General features: G+C 46.3%; 1 protein-coding gene across 2 annotated transcripts in view; it reads left to right on the plus strand.

Annotated features, from left to right (window-relative positions):
* Positions 1-25,326, plus strand: part of CFAP91 (cilia and flagella associated protein 91) — a 353,091-nt gene that overhangs the window by 261,471 nt on the left and 66,294 nt on the right. For both annotated transcript variants that reach the window (XM_069202687.1, XM_069202688.1), the window contains exon 12: positions 4,718-4,789. In XM_069202687.1, the coding sequence (XP_069058788.1) occupies positions 4,718-4,789 (72 nt within the window). The remainder of the gene's footprint in view (positions 1-4,717; positions 4,790-25,326) is intronic.

Below are 25,326 nucleotides of genomic sequence, written 5' to 3' on the forward strand. Positions count from 1 at the left end.
GGTGGGACCCCTGACCACCCTTTTGGTAGTGTTCCCCCTCTGCGCCCCCCCACCCCCGAAACTCTGATGCTGGCCCAGAGGTTTACTTCCTCAACAAGATTCCTATATATATCCTGCTGTCCACTAGGTACTGGCACAGTTTTGTAAAACAAATATTGACCATCTGCCCTGTGACAATCATGTTGTGCAGCCTATTTTAATAATTAACCTTGCTGCCCCTCACTGAGCCATTCAGTGCCTTGCTATGGTACTCTAAGCAGTCCACCAAAGACTGATTTGGCAGTTTGTGGCTGTCCCTGAACCTCTGGAGGTACATCTCAGGGATCATTCCAAATTTAGCAAGAAGTATGGCTTTCATGGGGGTGCACCTGGTTTGGTCCTCTACTTCTAGTGTAAGCAGTGTGTCCCTGCGGAGGAATATGTTTACACAATCCAGCCTACCTCTGACCTCCCCAGCTTCCCCCCCATGCAGTGCTCCTCTGGGTTCCTGTGCACCCTTAAGGTCACCTCGTAAGCAGAAAACCATGTATCTATGCCATCTCCTACCACATAATTTGGTACAAGATCTTTAGGTATACGGACCTTCTTGTCTCCTCTCCCTCAAACACTGAGTGAATGCTGCCACCATTGCTACTGGATTCTTTTTGTCTAAATTTAAGGTCCAGCTCTTTGAGGCTCCTTTCTTGAGCCAAATTGTTTCTCCTTCAGAGCCAATTTCCTCTCCTCCGTTTTGAATTGGGTAATCTGTAGCCAAACTCCCTCTCTGACTTCTTGTCTGCCAGCTCCTCTGGTAACAGCCTATGTGTGGAGACAGTTTCCTTCTCTGGCAGGGAGTTCCAACTCCCCACCGAAGGCTATGTTTCAGTGCTGATATCCAGGTCATGATCCATATCATCCTGTTTCTCTGCGGCTGTTAACGACTGGTGAACTTCCCACCAGGACTCAGAACTCCAACTTCTTGGTACCCTTCTTGGTGGGGAGTTTCCTCTCCTTGCAAAACTGTTTGAGCTCAACCACAGTGTAATTTTTTAGGTTAACCAGCTCAAATCTCATTGCTGCAGGTATTGTCACAGACAGGTAGTAGTAATGGAAGTACATTAGAAAAAAAGCAAAAAGATCCAATCAAGATGCTGATCCACATGGTTGGGAGCCTGTTATTTCCCCATGGCTCTGTACAGGGCGGCCAGCAGACTGTTCCTTGGAGTCAATCTGTGAGCCCTGGACTTTTGTGCAGGTCCAATCCCTCTAACTCAGGCAAGAGGGCAGCAGTCCAGAAAGGCAGTAGTCCAGCAGGGCAGCAGTCCAGCAGAGTGGCAGTACTTATTCCTGCAAGAGTCGCCACAGGCTCAGAAGTATACTGAAGAGTTGGTATCTGAGCTCCAGTATTTATGCTAGGTGCCTCCTTTAAAGTGGGAGAAGCTTCTAAAGGTGTCTCTTTGAAGTGCACAGGTTTTCTGCCTCCCCTGCCTTGGCTCCAGACTAACTAAAAGGGGTATACAGCCCTATGCGAGAAGGCAGGACACAGCCCTTTCAAGTTAAGTAGGGATGTGCCTAGCTCTGTCCTCCTATCCTGACAGTCGTGGCCCATCCAGGCACACTTAAATTCTCTATTGCATACGGCTGTCTAGGAGGAGTAGACAAAGCCCAACTATCAGCTGCACCCAGTCATGTGACCCAGAGGCAGGCTGCAGGCAGTAAATGGCTAGGGCAGAAAAATGGCCACTTTCTAAAAATTTTATTTTCAAAATTGTAATTTAAAATCCGATTTTACAATACGAGCTGATTTTTCATTACAAGCCCAAAGAGACCAAAAATGAGCTGGTTACTTGTTCTCATTTGGAAGTTATGGGTTATTAAATGTAATAAGGTAACGTCAATGCTATTCATATAAGAGGTAGGCCTAGCAGACCTAGATGGTCAAACTACCAGGAGATGTAAAACTTAAAATTACATGTCCCACTTTTTAAATACATTGTACCCTGCTCTCTGAGTTGTCTAGGGTCTACCCTCTGGGTGACTTACATGTATTAAAGAAGAAGGTCTGGGTCTGGCAAAAAGTTTATTTTGTCAAATCAAAATGGCAGTTTAAAACTACATCCACAGGGAGCAATGGCAGGCCTGGGGAATGTTTTAAAGGGCTACTCTGGTGGATGGCATAATAAATGCTGCAGGCCCACCAGTAGCATTTAATTTACAGGCCCTGGGTACATGTAGTACCACTCAACTAGGAGCTTATAAGTAAATGAATTATGCAAACTGGGGTGAAGCCAGTATTACCATGTTTTAAGGAGTGACCACATGCACTTTTGCACGGATTATCAGTGGTAAACTTCACAAACTCCTAAGACCAGCAAAACGAGTTCAGCAAAAAATGGAGGCTGAAGGTAAAAAATTTGGAGGAAGACCACTGTATGACTGACAGGTCTTGCAATTCCGTATTGACACGCATCAAATATGTAAAGTTATCAAAGAGTGTTGTGAAAAAATTGCAATCTTTGCACCGGTGCAACACAGCTGCAAAACAAAATGCAGTCCAGAAAAGGAATCCCTTTGTAGTTTGGCCACCTCATCCGCCACGGTGTAAGGGATGTCTCAAGTCCTTGCAGTGCAAAGGGACTGTTTGTGAAAAGTCACAATCATATTAACGGCGTGAGAATCGCGCTGATTGAGAAAGCAGTAAAGGCTGGGATGCAGGCCTGCATTGCTACATCTGACCATGTCCATCCCTTAAACCTTCAGATATGTAGTGTTCTCATCCTTTATGTCCAAAGCATGAATTAGACCAGATCAACTGCTGGTATTTTTCTTCGAAGCCTCATGCATTCATTATTCTTCACGCCCACCCGGTTTATCTTGTATAAATTGAAGTAACATTCTCTCATGTCAGTTATATCTATTACACGTTGTCTGCATTTATTTGATCTTTTTCCTTCCTTCTTCTACATCGGTATGTGTTAAGCCCGAGGACTGACAAGGTAAGGGAATCATTGAACTGCAGCTCAGAGGAAGATGTATTCTATATGAGAATTGATAAGTTTGTTACAGACCCCAAGTGTGAGCTGAGCTGAGAACGCTCTGTGCTGTTCTACTTTCATCTGTTTGAAGAATCTTCACGTTTCTTGCAATCAGAATTCCTGACCTCTTTCTTCTGCTGCAGGGTGCTTTTCTAATCCCTGGGCAAATCCGGCCTTGTTTCAGATATTCTTCTGAAAAGTTTGATGGCACTTTCTAAAGACATGCTTTGGAAGATGAGAGTTGAAAGAGGACAACGCAGAGTTCCCTTAGGAACAGCAATTCAGCGCTTCCCAGGTCCCTTTCTGTCTGGATTGCTAATTCGGAACCTATGCTCCTGCTCAGTTGTCACACTGGTTTTGAAATGCACTAGAAATCGCCACTAGTGCCACGGGACATCAGGCCCCTTAGATGCAGCATGAAGAGAAGCAAAACGAGAAGAAAGATGGTGCCTCCTGCAGGGCCAGTTTCTTGGGCTGGGTTTATAAGGTTGGGTCAGAGAAGGTTTATCAGAAACTTTAGGGGAAGCCAAACTGGACCTCGGTGGGTTTGCTTGGTGACGGTTGGTAATGATCTCGATGGCCGCGTGGTCTCGTCAATCAATTTGTTTCATCAATCCAGTCCCATCATTCGAGGGTGAGCTTGTTTTACGGTTCAAGTGCCAAGAAGCCTTGTGGTGTGCACGTGCTCTGCAAGTAAGTAAATCAGCCAAAGAGAAAGCCAATGAGAGAAAGCGTCTGCTTCAAAAACATTTACTGCTGTAGCTTAGAGAGGAAGGGATGGTGATTCGCAGATCAGTGAATATTAATTTACTCAAATCACTATGTTTCTAAAAAATGATAAATAAATGCAAAGATTTTGGTTGAGCAGGAAAATGTAATTTAGAGGAAAATGATAATCTTGTTCCCATCGTAGGATACTTGTCAGGGTGACAGTAAAATATACCAACAAGACCCAAACTCCTACATAGCACATTAAATGATTTTAGTAGTCAGTATTGGTTTTACATTTCAGATTTAAGCAAATAAACCGTGATGACTAATGCAGTCATATCATGTGGAAGTCCTTTACCACCTTCCATAGGACAAGTACTAGTCAACATAAGTTTCAACACTAACTAGTCCAACTTGTCATAATACTGGAGTAAAGTCTAAAATAAACTTAGAATGGCGCGCAATCCTGATCGGCCTAGAAGCAGAATAGGTTGCAGCTGTGATGGACTCGGGGTGCTATAATGGGAGCGGGGTGCATGTTATGTCTGTGGAAACATGAGGAGAGTGAGTGGGTATTTCACACTTACAGAGGAAGTGTCTCCTTTCTAAGATGTTTACCGCCTGCAAGGATGTAAATATTACATGGCTACCTGATAAGTGCATTCCTGTGATTTATGCATTGCAGTAGGTTCTTCAGATATGTTGGTGAAGAATAGAGCTGTCCATATTGAAGCATCTTCTGTCTTTCACATATTGAATTCCATTTATTTTTACACCTGGGTTTCTGCTCAGGAAGCATTTTGAAGAACCAAAAAAGACCAAGGGTAGGGTGGAAGGGGGGACGCTTTATGGCACTCAAGTTTTATTGCTCAGAATCCAGGACTAGTGTCATTGCTTCCTACTCCAGGATGCACATCCTTGCAGGTAGACCATGAACCTAATCTTGCTTTGGAAGAGGAATGAAACAAAATATTTTCTGTTTGTTTTGATAGGGTGTCGAAGAAAGAGAACTGGCAATTATCTATTTGCAAAAATTAATTCGTGGCAGAGCTATTCAGAATATGGTGAGTACATGCCTTCTTCTTTATACTGCTGTTTATTCTGTAAGCCGGCCTTTACACTTTTTATGGACATCTCTGCTCTGCGGTCAGGTTTGCTCCTTTTATACATCTGTTTTGAAACTGTACAATTTAGAGCGTGGTCAGAACTCCTTAGTTATTTAATTGACCCTGAGCAACTTACCACTTTCATAAAAAAAACATTTCACATCCACATTATTATACCGCCCGGATTGTCCTGAGCAGCGCTTCTGTTTACCGTTGGCACAGTTATGAATGAGTTGGGAAGGTCTACCTTGGGAGAATGTACTTTTGTTTAGACCTGATGCCAGAGGATGAAGAGTTTGAGCAATCCTCCGTGTTTTCCTGGCCAGTGCTCAGTTATGATGATTCCCCTAATTTCTTTCAACCTTAGCTGGGCAGTTCACCCAAATGGGGGCGACCACAGCAAGCTAGAGTTCTTACTTGACGCAGATTGTGAAAGATATACAGAAAAGTGATGCCATTGCCCTCACCAGGTTTATGTAAGAGAGAGATGTTATCAAGAGCTAAGAGTCACATATCTTTTTCCTAACCAATATTTTTCCTCTGCTGGTCCCGATAGAGTTTTCCCTCATCTTCCTGTGATAGTTTGTTTGGGTTGAGTTGGACTTCAGATCTGTTCACTGTACCTAGCTATGTCTCAAGTCAAATAACCAAATATACAGGCAATATATACTGCCAGAAGCAGATTGGACTCCTGTCAGTTGCAGAAAATACTTCCAGGGGTTGTGAGGCAGCCTGGATCTTTTGTCCAGGTACCTAAGCAGGCTTCTGCTGCGCAGTTGTATATTGCTTAGCCATCAGGAGTGAAACACAGGCTGGAGATTTGTGAAGGAGACAATAAGTCTGTCCACGAAAGCCACTGAAATATTCAAGCTGAAAAGGTTCTAAATAAATTAGCTTGATATTGTTCATTACTGAGGTTCTGCCAGGTGAACGCTGATTGCTTTTCCTCCTTTGGGTGAGTAGATCTAAGTTACAGACCCTTTTGTGTCAGGCTCCAACTATCTTCTATTGTGGCTTATTAAAATAACTTTTCCAGACCTCCAGGATATCGTCATTGTGCAATAAGCAAACAAAATAGTGAAATCAGCAATTTTGTGAAAAATCCAGCAATTTATACAAAAGTGCTAGCAAATATCGTCACACTAAAAATAACTGAGCCTGATCCTCCTTTTATTCACTCTGCTGAGCCAATGAAAAAGGGTGAGCAATGGGTACTGGCGGCAGAGAGAGGTGGTAAATTCCGCTGTTGCCTGCCTTGCAAAGGCACAACCCCCCCACCCCCCTCCTGTGCTGACAGCCCCCGCCCTCCGTGCTTCTCTCTGTTTCCTGGGACATATTGCTCCTTGACACTGTTTATTTCACATCTTTGTACAGCCCAAACTCAACACGTATTGGAGCGCTTTACATGGCTCTAGTTGCATCACACAAGGTTACTTTCTTTCAGGAATTAGTGAGATTACGTGATTAGCCCATACTCACAGGATGTTGGGTCAAACCTGCTCCCCCAGCTCCAAAGTCGGCTCCTCTGGCCAAACTCCACAACCGCTCCTCCACATCCTCACCCCTCCTCTGCCTCATCTCTCCTGTGCTCGAAACGCCCCTCACCAGACTACCCCAGGACACTCATCGTGGTCCTCACTTCACCCCCTTTCGCTTCAACACCCACTCCCGGGTCTCCTGTTCCCGCCACTCCATTGGCGCAGAAGATTTTCCAGGAGGATATCATGGTGTTTGGGGGATCTTAACTGGCGGTTATATGTGATACTAAGAGTCTCTTACAGAGCATCCTCATCAGTAGTCATAAGGACTGGATCCGCCCCTCCCACCACCACATGACGAATCCTTGAGCCCTTTACCAACAATACATTTGCACACTTGTGCAAAGCTTTTTATTTGAAAAGAGCACACAAGTGGTAAAAACCATTATGTGTTTAGCCTAGTAAATTTTAAAAAATGGCCCAATTTAATTTCTTTTTCATTTTTACGTTGAGCATAAGAGCGCACAAGCGCTCCTTTTCTGACGTGTTGTTATCTATTCAACCATTCGTGGGCCTGCCTTTCAAAAATCCTTTGTTATCATTGGTAAATGTTTTATGTTTGTCCCTCTTTGGGGCGGTTTGGCCACCACCTTGGCCATCGATCATGTACATGGCTAATTGCACTTTTGAGGATACTTTTGACTGCGAGCGAACTTAATTTTCCTTTTGTGTGTCTCCTTCACGCTGATGCTCATGGTGGCTGTGGCGCTTTGAATTGGCTCACTTATGTGAAACTCTTTTACTTTTCATTTTCAGTTTATGTAGCAAGAAAAGGCCAGGTTAGGAGTTTACAACGCTAATAGCTCTAACTCGAGCAAATGCGAGACCCATTGCATTGCAAATGCTTGTTTAAAAAAAACAGCCAATCAAACCAGATAATGAAAAGTGACCAAAACAAATATTTCTCAAATCTTTTTCAAAACGAAAAAGAAAGGGAGAGCAAAACAGGCACTCTGCCTTTAAAGGCCTCTTCTGTCCTTCTTGGTCCCATCATACCCCACATATACCCACAAGACCCACAAGAGGGTGGGACAATTTAGTTCTTATGACTCTGATGTGTGTTCTCCTGGAAGAGAACTATGATTACATATGAGTAACCTTTACTTCATCAGGAAAGCAGTTTGAAACTAAGGTGGTCACTATAAACATGGCGGTAAACACCGCCATGGCGACGGTGAACAGAAGACCGCCATTGACGGCGAACAGAAACCCGCCATGTAAAGATGCCAAAATGAGAAACCGCCAAAAATTCTGCACCCACCAGCCACCACCAGGGCCTTGTCGGCGGAAAGGCTGCACATCCCACCCTGCCACCGCCAAGCACACAAATCGCCCGCCCACCAAGTAATGATGCACAAATCACCTATGCGGTTAGTGGAAGCTGAACGACCATTGGTGGTACAGACCGCCACGGCCAGCAATGGGACCCAACAGCAAGAAATGCACACATTGGCAAGTTTGAAACCAACACACCTGACACACATCCACAACACCATAAAACACGCACAGACACTCCCCACAATCCTTTACATCACCAATAGGAGAAGCCAGACTGACAACACTAGACGCAGACACTGAACGCCACATCACACAACTCACATACCCAACCACACAACAGCACCCTCACCAATATCCACACAACACAGCATCCACAACACACACCATGGCACCCCCTAAGCACCCACGCTTCACAGAAAGGGAGCCAAGAACAATGGTGGATGAGATACTCAAGGTCCAGCCACAAATCTTCAGGCATAGGTCCAGCACACACCCATTGCCAGAAAGATGGAGTTATGGCAGACTATAGTGAACAAGGTAAATGCAGTGGGAAACCATTGATGCACTAGGGACAACATCTTCTGGAACGACCTGTGCTGGAAGGTGAGGTCCATGGCATCAAGGCACCACATTGCGGTCCAGAAGACTGGGGGAGGACCCCCACCTACACCCCCCGAATACACCGACTGGGAGGAAAAGGTACTGGCCATCTTGCACCCTGAGGGCCTCACTGGAGGAATGGACTCTGGTAAGTGATCTACAATTACCCCATATCCACCAAACCTGTAATGCATGCACCACCTCACCCCTCCAACTACCACCAGGATCATACCCCACCCTGGCCTGAATCACTACATCCAGTCACCTTGCATTCCCACAAACCCACCAACAGGCCCACATCCCTCCCCCTTTGCACAGCCACCCAGCCCTGCAAGGTATCACAATGGCACTACACGGCCCACAAAGCACGACCACATCACATGCAAAATGCAATGGCAACCCCACAGAAGGTCCCTGCATGGCCCAACAGGGTATAAACTGCACAAAAGAGGCCTGACCTGTGCACCCTCATCCAAATTAGTAGATGTAGCATACATGTCCATTCCCCCCCCACAGGCACCACCATCCATGCCACCCTGACGGAAAGGACAAGGAGTGGCAGTGCCCCACATGGAGCTAGAGGCACCACTCAGGACACTGGAGAGGGAACAGTGGACACTGAGGAATACCCTGATCCGTCGCACAGTTCTGGACTGTCACCCTCCAGCAGCTTTCACCCAGGACACCACTGTACAGAGGCCACAGTCTCCACCTACCAACAGGCAGAATGACCATGTCCACAGTACAAGTGGTACCGCCAGACCTGTGCAGGGGACACAGGCACAGTGGGCTAGACCCATTGGGAGGGCATCAGTGGCCCAGGGGGGAGGCCAAAGGATGGATTCAGCAGCCAAGGAGGTGATATCAGAGGTCCTGGGAGCATACCGCCATACGGACAACAGGATGGGCCAGTTCCTTGCTACCCTGGAGCAGAGTCAAAGGCTGCACATAGCCCAACATCAAGAGACCATGGAGGAATGGAAGCAACTCAATGCCACCATGGCCACTATTGCAGGGGTGCTGAAGCACCACTACCCAACCCAGCCTGAGACCCCCACAAACCAGGAAGCCCCTACCACTGCCCAGGACACAGACCAGCCATCAACATCAGCAGCAGCAACTGGACTGATTTCACTGTCTAAGGACACACAGGAGACCAGCACCCCTACCTGTACTGCACAGCACCAGACACTAAAACGGTCCCTCAGACCCAGATATGGCACTGGAACACCTGCCAAGATCAAGGCACCCTCAAAGAAGTGACTTTGACATGAACTGTCTCCCAAGTGTGCCACTGTGCTACCATCCTCACCGGCCAATTGCTACTCAACAACCTGCAAGGTACAGATGGACATATACCCATTGCCACCAATCGCTGAGACCATGTAGCCAGTATGGACATCCACCATCAGCCCACTCCCTATCATTGTAAAGAGCACCAATGCATCCCTGACAACTATTAAAACACATGTACACCAATTTCTATGTCCCCTGTCATTATGTTGAATAAATTGTAAGTGTGAATGCATTTGCCAGTTAAATTCAAATTCAGATCTTTATTGCAGGAATGGCACCCCACGCACAGCATTGTGTGGAGTAAACAGAAATGTACACCATGTTGGTTATCATGTCACATGGCAGCTGAAATTCATGTAACAGTGTCAATGACTACAGACCCACATCCCCATTAAGAATAAGTCAGACTGACATTATGCAGTGCAGACAACATCATCAGTGAACAGTACCTCATAGTCACTGGAAGTATAGTTGGATCAGTTGGTTCCTGGAGTGAACATCTTCCCCCTCTTCATCATCCCCATCACTCTCATTCCCTCTCAGAGGAAGCTGGTCTGGATATACAGCACCCTCCTCCTCCAGTAGGGGGGATAGATTTCTTCACAGCCACGTTGTGCAGCATGCAGCTGGCCACCACTATTCTGCACGCCTTCTCAGGGCCATAGCACAGGGTTCCCCCGGAGAGATGGAGGCAACAAATTCTAGTTTCAGGAGACCTATAGTGTGCTCTATCACCCTTCTAGTACATCCATGGGCTTCATTGAATTTCCTCTCAGCATCTGTCCAAGGATTCCTCACTGGTGTCAGGAGCCAAAGCATGTTGGGGTAGCCAGAATCACCTGCAAAAGTGGGTGAAACAGGACTGGAAAAAACACCCTCAGTTGCAGAAAGCCTGGCTGTCAGCTATGTACAGAAAGAGTGTAAAACACCCTCATCTATGAGCCATCCTCTGTCCCCTTGTAGTTGTTGCATCATGTGTGGCACTCTGAACAGTTATTCCTGTTTCTGTACACCTGTTCATTTACCCTTGGGGGGGATGAGAGCTATGTGGGTGCCATTGATGGCACCTATCAGATGGGGAATGTTGGCAAAGGCATAAAAGTCTGACTTGATGGCAGGGAGTTCAGCAATTTGGGGAAACTTCACATATGCCTGCAGGTGTTGTACAAATGCATCCTGGAATTTGGACAGGATGAGGCTAAACATTGGCTGTGAGAACCCAGCATCCATGCTTACTGTCTCCTGAAATGAGCCCGTAGCCAAGAAATGGAGTACAGAGAGCACTTGCACTTCAGTTGGGATGGCATGCTGATTCCGATTTGCCGGTCTCAGTACAGGATCACCAATGCACAAAGTTCATTGATAGTAGCACAAGTGAATCTGTAATTGCTAATGATGTGACGTTCCACCACAGCCTCCAAATCAACAAGAGGTCTGTACACTGATGGGACCCTCCCTCGCCACATGGGTCTGTACCTAGAAGGAGTGGAGAACACATGTGAGGGACACACATTCATTTGCACAATCTGTTGTGTATTAAACACAGCTGTCCAACATGTAGGTTACACATAGCATTGTAAGATGTACAACTGGAGTGACATGTTTTAACTGATGCGTCTGGACTGTTGTGGTGAGTAAATAGTAATTTCGGCATGCAATTGAGGGCTGGGGTTCATAGGGCCTGCATCGGGCCCATGACCAGAAATATCTGCGTAGTACTTGCAAAATGGCAGCCCCCGGCCATTTAGATATGTAGCAGTGGAAGTGACTTCCTACCGCTACCAGTTGTTGTAATGGCGTAAGGCGGTGTCAGTGGGGAATATGGGCCTATCATGATCACCGCCGCCGGTGACGGTACACACAGCCGCGGAGCGTATGCCATTTCGTCACCCCAGGTTCACTTGACTCCCAGATTCCGTGCATTCCAGTACTCCACTGAGTGTGCTGCTGTGTCCTGACTGGTTACTCAAATGGCACGAGTCACTGGGGAAAGGGCCCCGGGATTCACCACAGAGGAGCTGGAGAAGCTGGTGGACGGGGTCCTACCCCTGTATGCCAAGTTGTATGGGTGACCAGAGGTGCAGGTGAGTAAGCGGATGGGGTGCATGGATGTGTGTGATGGTGGCAGATGCATGTGTGCACGATTTGTAACTGCACAGGTGTTGAATGTTTGGCAATCAGCGTGAATGAGGTGGTGGAATGATTTTGTCAAGTGTCCGTCCCATAGGGGACGTACAGCCAGCGGTATCAAATGGGCAGTGTCTGACCTCTGTTACTTTTCTGTGTGTTGCCTACAGGTCAGCGCCCATCAGAAGAGGGGACTCTGGCAGGCCATTGCCAGGGAGGTGAGGACCCTGGGGGTCTACAACCGGCGAAGCACCCACTGCAGGAAGCAGTGGGAGGACCTGTGGCGCTGGGCCAGGAAGACCTGCGAGGCTCACCTAGGGAAGTCCTCCCAACAAGGAAGTGGTGCCCGTCGGGCCCTCACCCCCCCTAATGCTCCGCATTCTGGTGGTGGCATATCCAGACTTGGATGGGCACTTGACGGCTGCAGCAGACTAAAGAGGGTGAGTACTGAGATAAGTTTCTGCCTCCTTGATTGATGTCTGAGGATGCTGTAGTATGTATGCTGTCTAGTCTAGTGGCACGGACTCTGACTAGTGTCTAATAGCAAAACGGGCAATTTGGTGATAAGGGGCAGGTCTGCAGTTCCTCAGGTCCTTCTGTAAATTGTGGAAGATGGTTGTATGCTAGGGTTGTGGCCACTAGACTATAGCTGTAGGTGCTGCATGTTGGTGTATTAACTGGGTGGGAGTATGAGTGAACCAAATATGTACATCCATTCAGATGTTAACATATTCCTCTCCTGTTTTGTCTCCCCACCCCTGTACTCTTGTGTTGTCTGTGTATATCAACATCATCTAGTGAGGGAGCAGTGGCACTGGTGAGTGGGGATGCAGCGGCCCGTGGTTCCAAGGAAGCAGAGTCTACAGACGCCAAGGGGACCAATGGTTTGGAGGGCGAGGGGAGTACCACAGGGGAGGCTACTACCACTGGAGGTAGTGACTCGGATACCTCCTCCGATGGGATCTCCCTGGTGGTGGCTGACCCTACTGGGCCCACCCAATTTTTGACATCTTCTGCCACCCCCCATACCATCACTGCCCTCCCAGTTGTGCCCTACACAGGCACCTCATCCCCTGCTGCCCTCACTGAGGAGGCTATTGACCTCCTGAGGACCATCTCTGTAGGGCAGACAACCATCATGAATGCCATCCATGGGCTAGCATCCCAGATGCAGCAGTGCAGTGCATACCTGGAAGGCATTCACTGTGCCATGTCTGGCCTACAGAGATCTTTTCAGGCTCTGGCCTCCTCTTTGACGGCAGCCAGTGTCCCTGGTCTTTTCGTCCCCCCCCCATCCAACCACCTCTACCCCTTCCAGCACCCCACTCCCTTCACCCATCCCAAGCACACGTTCAGACAGCCATGCACACACCTCAACACACAAAAAACATACAGAGAAACACAATCACCACACTTCACACCACAGGCGCATACACAGTCAACATACAGAGGCACACATGACAACATCCATTTCCCCCAGTGTGTCCACCTCTCCCGAATCCCTGTCTGTCACCTCTACATGCACACTCACAAGCACTGCACCCTCATTAACTGTTGCTAGCCCCATTCTTGCAGTCACCACAACATCAGACATCCTGTCAAGCACCCCAGACACCACACCTGCACTCACCACAACGACTTTGAGTAACACTAGCAGCACACTCGCCAAACTTGCAGACACCCAGACAACATCCATTTACACTGGCAGCCTGTCTTGTCCCACTGTGTCCACCCCCCTCCTCCCAAGACACTCAAATGTTCCCAGACACCCACCCAACACACATCCACCACACCTCAGCATACTGTATAGGCACCTGCATCCATGTCATGCACACCTACACCTGTTACAACCACTCCCTCTACCTCCACTCCCACACCTTCCTCCAAGTCCACCCCTAAAAAACATTTCCTGTCCGTGTTGACCTTTTTTAACCCACTGGCCCACCCAGTCTCGTCCCTAAACGTGCCCACCTCCTTTCTGTCCACACCTTCCACGTCCATGTCCGCCCCTGTCTGCCCTTCCCATTCCTGTGCCCCTTCCCCAGTGAGTAAGAAGCCCCGTGCTGCCCCTGGTCGATCTGAACCCCCCCCCGCCCCACCCCCCCAGTCCACGCCCACTCCCCCACCTTCCAAGGCTAAACCAAAACCTCCTCCACCTCCCAAACTAAAGCCCAAGCCCCCCCTTCCAGATGTAAGTTTCCACCCCTCCCCGCCCCCTGCCCCTGTTCCATGAGGTGCTGGGCGGCCCCATTGATGTCCCTTTATGGTGGAGTACCATGTGCACGTGTGGGAGTCAAGTTCAGGCCATTTGGGCCCAACAGCCTTTTTGAGTTGGACTTGCCAGTGGCCTAATTTGGACAAGCTGATGTTACTTCAGATGTAATAAAGTTTGTGTGCCCAGTGTTGGTGTTGGCACACTCTGGATACGTGGTTCATCGTTTCATTGTGGGTGGAGGGGGGTGTTGTGCACATGTGTGTACTTTGGGCAGGTTGTCTTCGCCTTGTGTCGGGTAAGTTCCTCTTGCTCAGGTGTGTATGGCTTGTGATGTTGTGAGGGGTTGTTATATATAAAAGTTCTGCTAATAAATCATTAGGCCTTAGTTAGCATGAGTCGAGGCCTAGCTGCCTGGTTTTCATATTAAATGTGTTTTTCTAACGTGCAGTGTGCTGAAGGACAAACTCTTGTTTTTCCAAAGCTAGAAGATAAATGTAACTGTAGTAGATCCGTTCTCATGAAATTCAACTTGCTTAGTGAAACATTCTTGCTGAATGCAACAGTGTAGACTACTCACAGGTACAAGGTCGTCTGAACCGGTACAGACAATGGAGCCACTGACTAAAGATGCAAAGAGGACCACAAGAGTATGAAATCATACCGGACATTCTACCCGCTGAAGACGTCAATCATAAGGACAAATAAACTACGTGAGAACTGTTATGGGGTGACAAATTTGATGAGCTAATTGGTAACCTATTTGATAGAGATAGTGGGGTGCAACCCCTCAACCAATGAAGAATTAGGGGACTGTACAACAGAAAAGGGATAAAAACCCTTGACACAAGGAAGTAAATCAGAATAGGAGACTAGGAGATAGATGAGAGGGAGATGCTGTCGCGTTTTGCTATGATCCAGACACTTTGTCACTCTGCATAGAGACTTTGCTGTTTGGTTCTTAAAAACATCCTTGCCTTCTATTGCCCGTTTACACTTTACCTCCTTATGAGGGAAGTGCCCCTTTTACCCGATTGCTGAATTCCTGATGGCGAATCAACTGATGTCCTGAGGACGAAGACTGAACCTGAATGCTGACCCAATATGGAGGGTAACTATATGACAATGAAATTGTGATTGTCTGTTTGCTTTTCCTTTCTAGGTACCAACTGCTTCTTTTGACCGAGACCATAGTTAGATGTTTTCTAAATTGGTTTTACTAAATTGTTTTGCATGAAGCCCAACATGCCAATGCTAATTCGAGGTTAGATGAGGGGTTCACTAAACAGACGCAAATAGACAAATGACTGAATCTATGCTTTGTTGAATAGTGTGATAATGATTCTTTGATAATCTATGTTGACGTCGTGCTATATTCTAATATTCGTGATTCTTGCTTTGATGAAATCTTATCAGAGTTGCCATATTGTGACTATGCTAATGTGTTTCTTGGTTTTGAGACTAATAAACTTGCTAGTAGAATTGTAATCAATAGGGAATTAACTTCATATGATAGTACTAAACTGGTGTGGTTATTCATGACTGCAAGGTCATGGTGGTTTCTGAGTTTTATTAATGTCTTTGACTAATTTGAATTGTCTTATTGTGGTAAATATTGACAACGTTATTTGACATATTGATTGACATGCTGATTAGTTGTCTCGTCCTAAGGTGTCTTCAATCAGGGTCAAAAGATTCATTGCCCTAAAACGAGTCCCAAAGTGAGTAAATTAGTCATAAAGGGACGCGTTAACAGTAGGTTGTGGTACTTACCGTCTGCGTCGGCGGTCACGGTCGTGGAGGTATATGGCAAAGAGCAGCACTGGCATGATTTCCAATTCTCTTTCCATGTCTGCTTCGACGTGTTGTGTGTGCCTACGGTGTGTTTCCTTTTATTTGGTTCGTTTCTGCCAGGCTTTGAGTGGCGGTAGTTCCCGCCCCGAACTGACAGCGGTCTTGTGCTATTTGTTGGGTGGGTGGGGCCTTTCCGTCGGCCTGTGGACGGCCTCTTCTGTTGTTGTTGGCACTCCTCTGCTGGTGGTGGGTGTTTTTCAGGCTGCCTGTTTTTCATGTGCTTCATTATTTGGCAGCCCAAACAGCCAGCCTGTTGGTGGTAGTTACCACCACCGCTGGCGGTGTTGTCTTTCCCGCTGTGTTCATAATGACACGAGAAATGCAAGGTATGGTCATAGCGATCAAATATCTAGGATATAATTAAGCCTTCCAGTTTTCCGTTTTTACTGCTTTTTACAGATAAACACAGACAGAAACCAATCTATTTCCTGTTTGTATTTTCTTTTTTAAAGCGGAAAAATACAGAAAATTGTGCTTCTTATGAGTGACAATCCAAGTTGTCCTTCATGCACTCCAGAACAACTGCTAAGCAGATAGACACCATGGGGATTTAAAAAAAGGATGAGATTCCCTTAAATACAGTTATATGTTCACATATATTTGTATTATAATGCTAATAGATTCCTGTCAGTGTAGTGTTTCTTTATATTTGGCTGCTTAATTTGCTAAAACGCGACAGGCATCAAAGTACGAATGCAGGTTTATCAGTTAAATAAATGTGGAAAAATGCAATTTTATGACCCCATTTATTCTCAAAACATAAAATAAATATGGATAAAGACCAATAAAATAGCCAAAAAATAAATATGGATAAGTACAGACGGAAATGTTAGAGAAGATAAATACCATATGTACAGCTGAAAGTGTCAGAACAGAAGTCCATTTGGTGAAGGTCACTTGGGGAGGCACCAGACCCAACTAATAAGGACCAAATAGTCTTGTTTCTTGGTTTGGAAGAGATGCACATATGGTTCTTGCACCAAAAGCTCAGTGCGCAAGAAAAATTAAATTCATGATTCACTGAATTTATCTCCCAGTTGAGGTCTTGAGTGAATCCTGAACTCTGCACATTAAATTCTTAAGGCAGTTAATAATGCGTTTGGAGATGTTGCACCATCTATGTACTGATGTTGTTATTGTACTGCATGACTACTTAAATATCTCCAGACTTGTATGCTGTATGGTCCAGCTTAACAATCGTTGTGGTATTCTGTTCCTGTGTATTTTAAACTAGCAACAGTTTTTTTTTCCACCGTCCTCATTTAAATGCCCCTCACGGTATAGGCAACTGAGCTTTTTTCCTGTAAGCACTTGTGTTTTTTTGAGTATTTGGAAAATTCCAGCTCCATGCGCTTTTGTTTCTTTCTAAATTATGTATTGGCACTTTCCTTGCAGCGTCAGCGCATTAGGGTCTCACCTAAAGACAGCTTTAGATGTCTATTGGCAAACCGTCATATAACCAGCGTAGACTAAAAATGGCTTTGAGTTAGGTCTTTGCTCATGATGTGATGACTATAGTATCAATCTCAGTTCCCTCTCCTGATTTGATGGGTTTCCTCTCTCTTATTTTGTTTGTCTTGCCCAAGGACATTTTAGTCTCACTGTTGATTCGATGAGTTGTATCTTCCAACTACTTCACGGCCTTGCATTGCTGTGCATGAGGGACAATTTTCTCTCCCTCTGTGTGTCTCCTCCTGCTCCTTTCCTCATCCTTTAAGCCCCCTCTTTATAAATTATTTAGCCTCCCATAGCACCTGCTTGGCCTTTAGCCCCCTTGCACTCTCCAGCTCCTTACCACTGTCTCAGTAGACAGTCTTATTTGAACACATAAAAAACATTTGGATTGCCACCCAAGGTCCAGGCTACTATCTCTCTTGTACTGTCTAAACTTGATTACTCCAATGGGTTCTACCTCAGTTCATCTTCATCCACAATGAAAGGACTACAACAAATTCAGAAGTCTGCTGCCAAACTACTCCTACATGTAAAGCCACAAGCCCATATCTCCCCTGTCTTGAGGAATCTACATTGGTTACTGGTTGCCAGAAGATCCACCTCCAAGCCGCTTTGTATCACCCACTGAGCAATACGTGGAACAGACCACTTTTCATGAGTAATAAATACACTAAATACATTCAACAGAGGAACCTCCGCTCAAGATTGGCACCCCGCCTCAAGACCCCACCATACAAGACAAAGACAATAGGTGGTACATCTTTTTCTGTTCAGGCAGCCAAACTGTGGAATTCAATACTCACAAGCATAAGATCCACAGATAACTATCTTATCTTCAGAAGACTGCTCAAGAGGTGTCTCTTTCCTAAATAACCACCATACTCAAACACTAATGTACAGCATTCTATGTCTAACATGTATATAGGTCACTGCATAGTTTTTATGTAAAGATTATCATTCCAATTTTGTCTACAAGTGCAAGTGCTTCACTATTGAAATATTGAGGAAAACATCAAATAAAAATTGTTATAAAAATACGCAAATAAATTAGCTTAAAGTACGCAACACTTGAAAGTCTGAGTTTATAAAATACAAGTTTAAATCTTGATATATTATGTTCCTTATACATAGTAATTGTAATTACATATCACTTACTACCCCTGACGAGGCGTCAAATATATACCCTCTATGTACTTATTCTATATTTTTATTACTTTACTCCTACAGTAGAAGAAAAAAAACCTTTGACTCTCTTCAGTGCACTACTCAATGTCTCACCCTATACCTCTTTCAATGTGTCCTCTAACTACATTGTCTCACTCATCCCAAACTACTACTATTAGAACATTGGAATGTTGGGAGCTCTATTGAAGACAATGGGGTGCTCCGGGCTTCTAATGACTGACTGGTGGAAGCTTGAAGCTCTGCGATTCCAATGTTGTGGTTCACAGCTTTTGCTGTGAACAAAGGCCTCAGGGAACCTGCAGGGATTTCAATCCCCTTGGGCCCCCTGAGGCCTTTGTTTTATGTGTCAGAACATTCTACCCTCCAGTGGCGGAATGTTCTAATAGCCTTATAGCTATAGGAATAGAGGAGGGAAAAGTCTAGAAAGGGTTATTTTGGATTTGATATAGCCTTATAGCCCTCCATAGCTGGGCTATACTGGCATTAAAGGCCCACTCCCTTTGATGCCTGGTACTGCCCGCTAAGGTGGACTATAAGGCTATATCAAATCCAAAATAACCCTTTCTAGACTTTTCCCACCTCTATTCCTCCTTGGATTACCCCAAGCCTCATTTTACTACTATGATCTCCCAATCAACCCTTTCTAAATTCTTCCCTCATGTACTCCTCCTTTGACTAATCCCAAATCTTATTTTCCTACTTTGGTCTCCCTAATCCATTTCTAGAGACTCTTCCCTCCTCCATCTCTCCTTTTACTCATCCCAAACCTCAGCTTACTTCTATGATCGATCTCCCAAAGAATACATTCTAGATTCTTCCCTCTTCTATCACTCCATTATCCTATTCAATCCAACTAACAGACTTGCATGTCCACCGCTCATATTAACTCATTTCCCTATACTAATACACCACTAATCCTTTTTAGGTTCTGAAGTCGCATGCTACTCCCCTTAAAGCGCTTCAACGCCTCATCGGGGTAGTAAGCGCTACATAAATAGAATTACAATTAAATGATGGCTGTCCAAGTATGCGCTTATGTGACGATAGGTTGGAATTTTATTCCGCAAGTGTGGGAGCCATTCTGAAATGGGTTGTATTATAATAAAAAGAAAAGGCAATCCAAGATGTTGCTGCATGCATGCACGGATGGCAGCCTTCTGGAGGGTATTAAATTAACAAAGACAATATATGTCATGGACAAGAACTATTCGCTTTGCCCAATGTTTGTTCTTGAAACTGTTTAGGCAAAAGATTTTGAGTGCTTAACTTTGTGTAGTTTTCATGCACTAAAGACTCTCAATCAATCATTTCTAAAGTGTGGCTAATCACCCATAGGGTCTCAAGGTGCTGTTTGTGGGCGTGCTCCTCAATCGAAGAGCCAGGTCTCAAGGTCCTTCCTGAACTTTTTGAGTGATGCGGTCTGCCTGAATTTGAGAGGTAGCGTGTTCCATGTTCGGGCTGCGAGGTAGGAGAAGGATTTTCTCACTGTGCTCTTCCGGATCTTGGGAATGGCTGCAAGGGCGAGCTGAAACGAATATGGTTGTCTATTGGGTACATAGAAGGTGAGGCGGTGGCTGAGGTATGCCGGTCCTATGTTGTATAGTGCCCTGTAGGTGTGGATCAGGAGTTTGTATGTGATGCACTTGTTGACTGGGAGTCAGTGTAGGTTTCTGAGGTGGGAGGAGATGTGGCTGTGTCTGGGAATGTCCAGGATTAGTCTGGCTTCCGCATTCTGGATTCTTTATAGTCTTGATTGCAGTTTCTTGGTGATGCTGGCATAGGTGTGTGTTGCCGTAGTCCAATTTGCTAGCGACGAGTGCATGGGTGGCTGTCATCCTTGTGTTGGAGGGGATCCACTTGAAGATCTTTCGAAGGATTAGGAGGGTGTGGAAGCATGATGAAGAGACAGCGTTAACTTGGTGGGTCATGGATAGTGAGGAGTCCAGGATGATGCCTAGATTGCGTGTGTGGGCCATGGGGTCGAGGGCATTTCCCAGTGTGGTGGGCCACCAGGAGTTATTCCAGGCAGAAGGGGTGGAGCCGATTACGAGGATCTCTATCTTGTCTGAGCTGAGTTTGAGGCAGCCTGCTTCCATCCAGGTGGCAGCTGCTCTCATCCAGTTGTGGAAACTTTTCTTGGCCTTCACATGGTCATCAGACAGGGAGAGAATCAGTTGAGTATCGTCGGCGTAGGAGACGATGTTAGCTTCTGTTGTTTGGTTTATCTTTGCTAGCAGGGTTATGTCGATGTTGAGAAGTGATAGGCTGAGTGATGATCCTTGGGGTACTCCACAGCATGTATCTTTGGGTTCTGATGTGAACGGTGGTAATCTGACACTGTGTTCTTCCGGTAAGGAAGGACTTGATCCATTCCAGTGCTTTATCTCAGATGCCGGCGTCATGGAGTCTGGCGCAAAGGGCAGGGTGGAAAACTGTGTTGAATGCAGTGGAGAGGTCGAGGAGGATGAGTGTGGCCTTGCCTCTGTGGTCTAGTATGGTTGTATGTCTTCAGTGGCTGCTAGCAGTGCTGTTTTGATGTTGTAGTTGCTCCTGAGTCTGGATTGGGAAGTGTCTAGGATTTGGTGTGTCTCAAGGAATTCAGTGAGCTGCTGGTTGACGGCCTTTTCTGTTACTTTGGCTGGGAAATTGAGCAGAGAGATGGGTCTGTAGTTCTTCAGCTCCCTTGGGTAAGCAGTGGATTTCTTGAGTAGCGGCTTGTTCTTAGTGTGCTTCCAATCTGTTGGGAAGGCAGTGGTCTCGAAAGATTGGTTGATAGTTTGGCAGAGCGGAGGTACTATGGTGGTGAGGGCACGGATCTGAGGGTGCTCCCGAGTTGATGGAGTTCATGGGTCTTTGGGTGTCCTTTTCAGTGATAGAGGTCTAGGAGTATAGAATCTGGTGTGGTCCTGGGTCCGTGGTGGTGTTTGTGAGCGAAGCAGGGGGGGGGGGGAGCTTTGGTTCCTAAAGTCTTCGTAAATGTCCTGGATTTTTCAGTGGGAGAAGGTGGTGAGGTCGTCGCAGACGTCTCGGGAGGGATGGTCTGTCCTGGGGTTTGTATATTCTTTGATGATGGCAAAGAGCTCTTTGCTGTTGTGAGCGTGGGTGCTGAGACGTTCATGAATGGCAGCTTTTTTGGCGGCTCTGATGTGCTGGTGGTGCAAGGTGACTGCGATCTTGTAGGCTATGCGGTCTTCAATTGATTTGCTGTTCCTCCATTTCCATTCCAGTTGTCTGCAGTAATGTTTGGACTCTTGTTGGTCTGTTGTGAACCATTTAGATGTTTTGCTATGTTGGTTTCCAGCTGGTTTCCTCAGGGAGGCAACGCTGTTGGAGCATTCCGATAGCCAGTGGTGTAGATTGCATGCGGCCTCATTAGGGTGGGGCGGAGTGGCTGAGAGCGTTGGTGAGTTGCGCTTCTGTAACTTTGCCCCAGCATCTGCCAGGGGCATAGTTGCATGCAGTTTTCTTCTTGAAAGTAAAGTGGACACGTGTGGTGGTCCAGTGGTGTTCGGAGGTGTGGGATATGGTGGTGATGTTCCCTGCTGAGAAGACGGGGTCGAGGATATGTCTGGCTCTGTGGATGGGGATGTTGACATCGGGGCGGTCGAGTCAAGGAGGTCCCAGAATTCTAATGCGTGCTTGATGAGGGAGCGTATGTTGAGAAGTATGCACTTGAGGTGGTCGTCTGTGCTTGGTATGGGATCGTGTATGATGGTCCTTGAAGGGTGAGGGAGCATGCACTGCACGAAAAAGATCCATGGGTATTCCTCCGGTCAGCTAGGTGTCAGGCTGAGGATCTTCCTCGGTTGAGGGCATGTAGTGTGTTGGAATTTAACTGGCAGATGGAGTGAGGACCAGGGTCCATGTCACTGCGTGCGGTCCAGGCGCAGATGGGCTTGCCTTTGCTGTGCCAGCAGCGAGGCCGTGCAGCGTCCGCCATTAAGAAGGGGAGGGAGGTGAGGAGTCCGGTCAGCTGGGAGACGGGAGGGTGGGAAAAGCACTTTGCAGGGAGGTGGGGGGGAGCGTAGCAGTGGTGCAGGGAAAACTTGGGGAGAATGAAGGGAGAGAGAAAGAGACCAGCAGGAAAGAGAATCAAATGGAATAAAAAGACAGAAGAATACACAGAAGTAAACAACAGAAGTAAAGCCAGAAGTAAAAGCAAGAGTAAACAGAGACAGAAGCTACTTACATGCAGATGGCCACTAGGCCACCAGGGATGAGGCGCAGGTGGGAGCCTACGGGTGGAGGTGGGGCTCGAACTGAGTCAGACAGGCTCTCAGTTCCCTTGAGGCAGAGGCAGCAGCAGCAACAGGTGGTGCTGCACAGAGGAGGGCAACAGCCGCTGACCAGGAGGTCAGAGGAGTTGACAGAAGCAGTTTGCTAACATGCTTCCTGTTCCTCTGCATGCCTGATCTGCGCTTTGACTCAGTAACAGTTCCTTTTGTGTTTTTCAGCCTAACTTGCTCTTTGCAAGTTACTGTATAGTATTTATGAGCACCTGATCAGTACTCTTCATTCCACTGAACTTCCTATAGTTTCTGCTTTACACTACACTATTTCCTGCTTTCCTGCATGCACTTATCCCTGCTCAGCGTCAGCATTTGAACTTGTATGCAAAGTCATAGTTACCTGAATGTTACTCCTCATTGCAAATTTTATACATTAATGCATAAAAGCTCCATAAGTGTACAATAATGCAAAACATACTTGTCCCCATGAATTTTGTGTTTGCTCCAGGAAACTGTAGAAAAGGCTTCAATAACCTTTTCTTTTAAAAAGAAAAGAAAATACTTCTAATGCATTCTCTGATGCTTGAGAGGCAGAGTGTTTTGAGGACTTCTTGTTGTCAGGTGAAGATAAAATTTGATGTCTAAGTTAAAAAGTTGTATCTGTATGTTCAGAAAAGACACTAATTTTGTGATGCTGCTGAAACAGAAAGGTAATGGGGTGGAATGCTTGCAAAACTCTGATCCCTCTGTCTGCATTCCAGTCCATTTTTTGACCAGTACACCACTTCATAAAAGGGCTAGTTTATGGAAATCAGAGTTAGTCCGACTCCAGTGGAAACAGCTCAGCCTGAACTGCTAGATCATATCCTCTCTAAACAGGAACAAAAGCAGCTCCAGACCGAGTTTGGCCTTCTTGGACATCATTGGTGCAAAGCAGTGTTTCTTGTATCACAGCGAGCATGCGACCTATAAATGTGTATACCTATCAAACATAAGACATCACACTTAAATATGGAGCATGGTGTAATCCATGCAAAAGCCACACTCACTGGCAATGGTTTGAGCCATGTTCCAGTTCAGTATGCCATTCCAGAATGGAGCAACTGATCCCAACTGTCAGGCCACATCCCTTCAAAAGGGGAACACAACAAACCCATCAGTGATTGTAGGAAATTCGGTTTTTGATTGGTTGGGGGGGGGAGACCATCTCAAGTAACAATCACAATAATTGTCTGGGTGAACCACAAAAGTCACTGATTTAACCTGTGCTTGCCCCTCTGGTGGCTTGGCACAAAAGCAGTCAGGTTTAACTTAAACACTATTGAGTGTTTATGCAGCAAACAAACAGTAATAAAGTGAAAACACAACACAAGCAAAATCCCTCACCAATTTATAGATAGAGAAAATGTTTATAAGTAAACAAAATGAGATAATGAAATAAATCCAATCACTAGAACCAGAATTGTGATGTTTTAAAGTTATTGGTAAAAATAGTGTTAAAAGGATCAAAGCACCAACTACAGGCATCTAGTCCTGTGAGACGGGGGCAAAGTCAAAAGTTATGGCTGATCCTGATGGAGCACTGTTCAGATACAGGAAGTGGATGGGGCTCGGTTTTGACTTATCTTTGGACTTAGAAGACTTCTTGAGGAACAATATCTGAGAAGGTAAAGTTCTGTGGGGCAAGACAGCTGGCGGTGCCTGTAAGGAAGACATTGGCATCAGGGAGCTGCTCGAAGATGTTGCGGTGAAGATTTCTACGTCCGTACTTTGGCACTTTTCTGAAAGTTCAAAATCTCCAGTGGGACGAAGCTGCAGGCTGTAGCCGACAAGGGCTCCATAAGACCGGATACAGTTGCTCGAAGGTCCTGCTGAACAGGATTTGCTGCTGTGGAGACGAATGTAGTAGGAGCTACCTCGAAGTCAGGGCGACTGGAGATGTACTTTTGGTTCGGCAGGCAGGTTGGCCCCACTCTTCTGTCAATTCTCAGGCCACATTTTGGTGGAGGTTTTTCTAAGCCCCAAGTTTCAGTGTTTGGCTGTTTGGGCATCATTAGCACCACTTCCAAGGGTTCAAGACTGGCCAAGCACCATTTGGAGGAATGGTCTCCCTTCATGCACTGTCCAGATTCAGGTTCAAAGTTATTGGAGCTTGTTATGTCCCTGTAGCCCTAAACAGGAGGACAGCCAAATAGTGCTTGGAGTCCACTATTGAAGCAGCAAGGAAGACCTCAAGCAGCAGGACAGTACTCTGACGGTACAGGCAGGGTCAAGCAGCAAGCATTCCTTTCATAGCAGCAGGGCAGCCCTCTGAAGTACAAAGCAGACCTCAAGCAGCAGGGTGGCCCTCTGAAATAGAAGGCAGTCCTTCCGTGTGTCCTCTGCGGGCCCAGGAGTGAACTGAAGACTTGGTCTGATTGTCCAATATTTGTACCTGGTGCCAGACTTTGAAGTAGAGGAAAAACTTCTAGACTTCCCGACATCAGGTCTGGAGATTTCCTTCCTTCCCTGCCCAGGCTCCAAGTGATCCAGGGTGACAAAAGGCTGGTCTCAAATTCTTTGTGAGTGTGTTGACGGCAGTCCCTTTGAAATATAATTATGGCAGGGAATAGCTCCGCCCCTCCCATCCTTGCAGGATGGCTCAGCCTGCCAACACATAGTCCCCCTTTGTCTCACTGTCTGGGAGGAATACACAAAGTTCAACTGACAGTTAATCACAGT

The sequence above is a fragment of the Pleurodeles waltl genome, chromosome 8 (genome assembly GCF_031143425.1).
Source record: "Pleurodeles waltl isolate 20211129_DDA chromosome 8, aPleWal1.hap1.20221129, whole genome shotgun sequence".
Lineage (NCBI taxonomy): Eukaryota > Metazoa > Chordata > Amphibia > Caudata > Salamandridae > Pleurodeles > Pleurodeles waltl.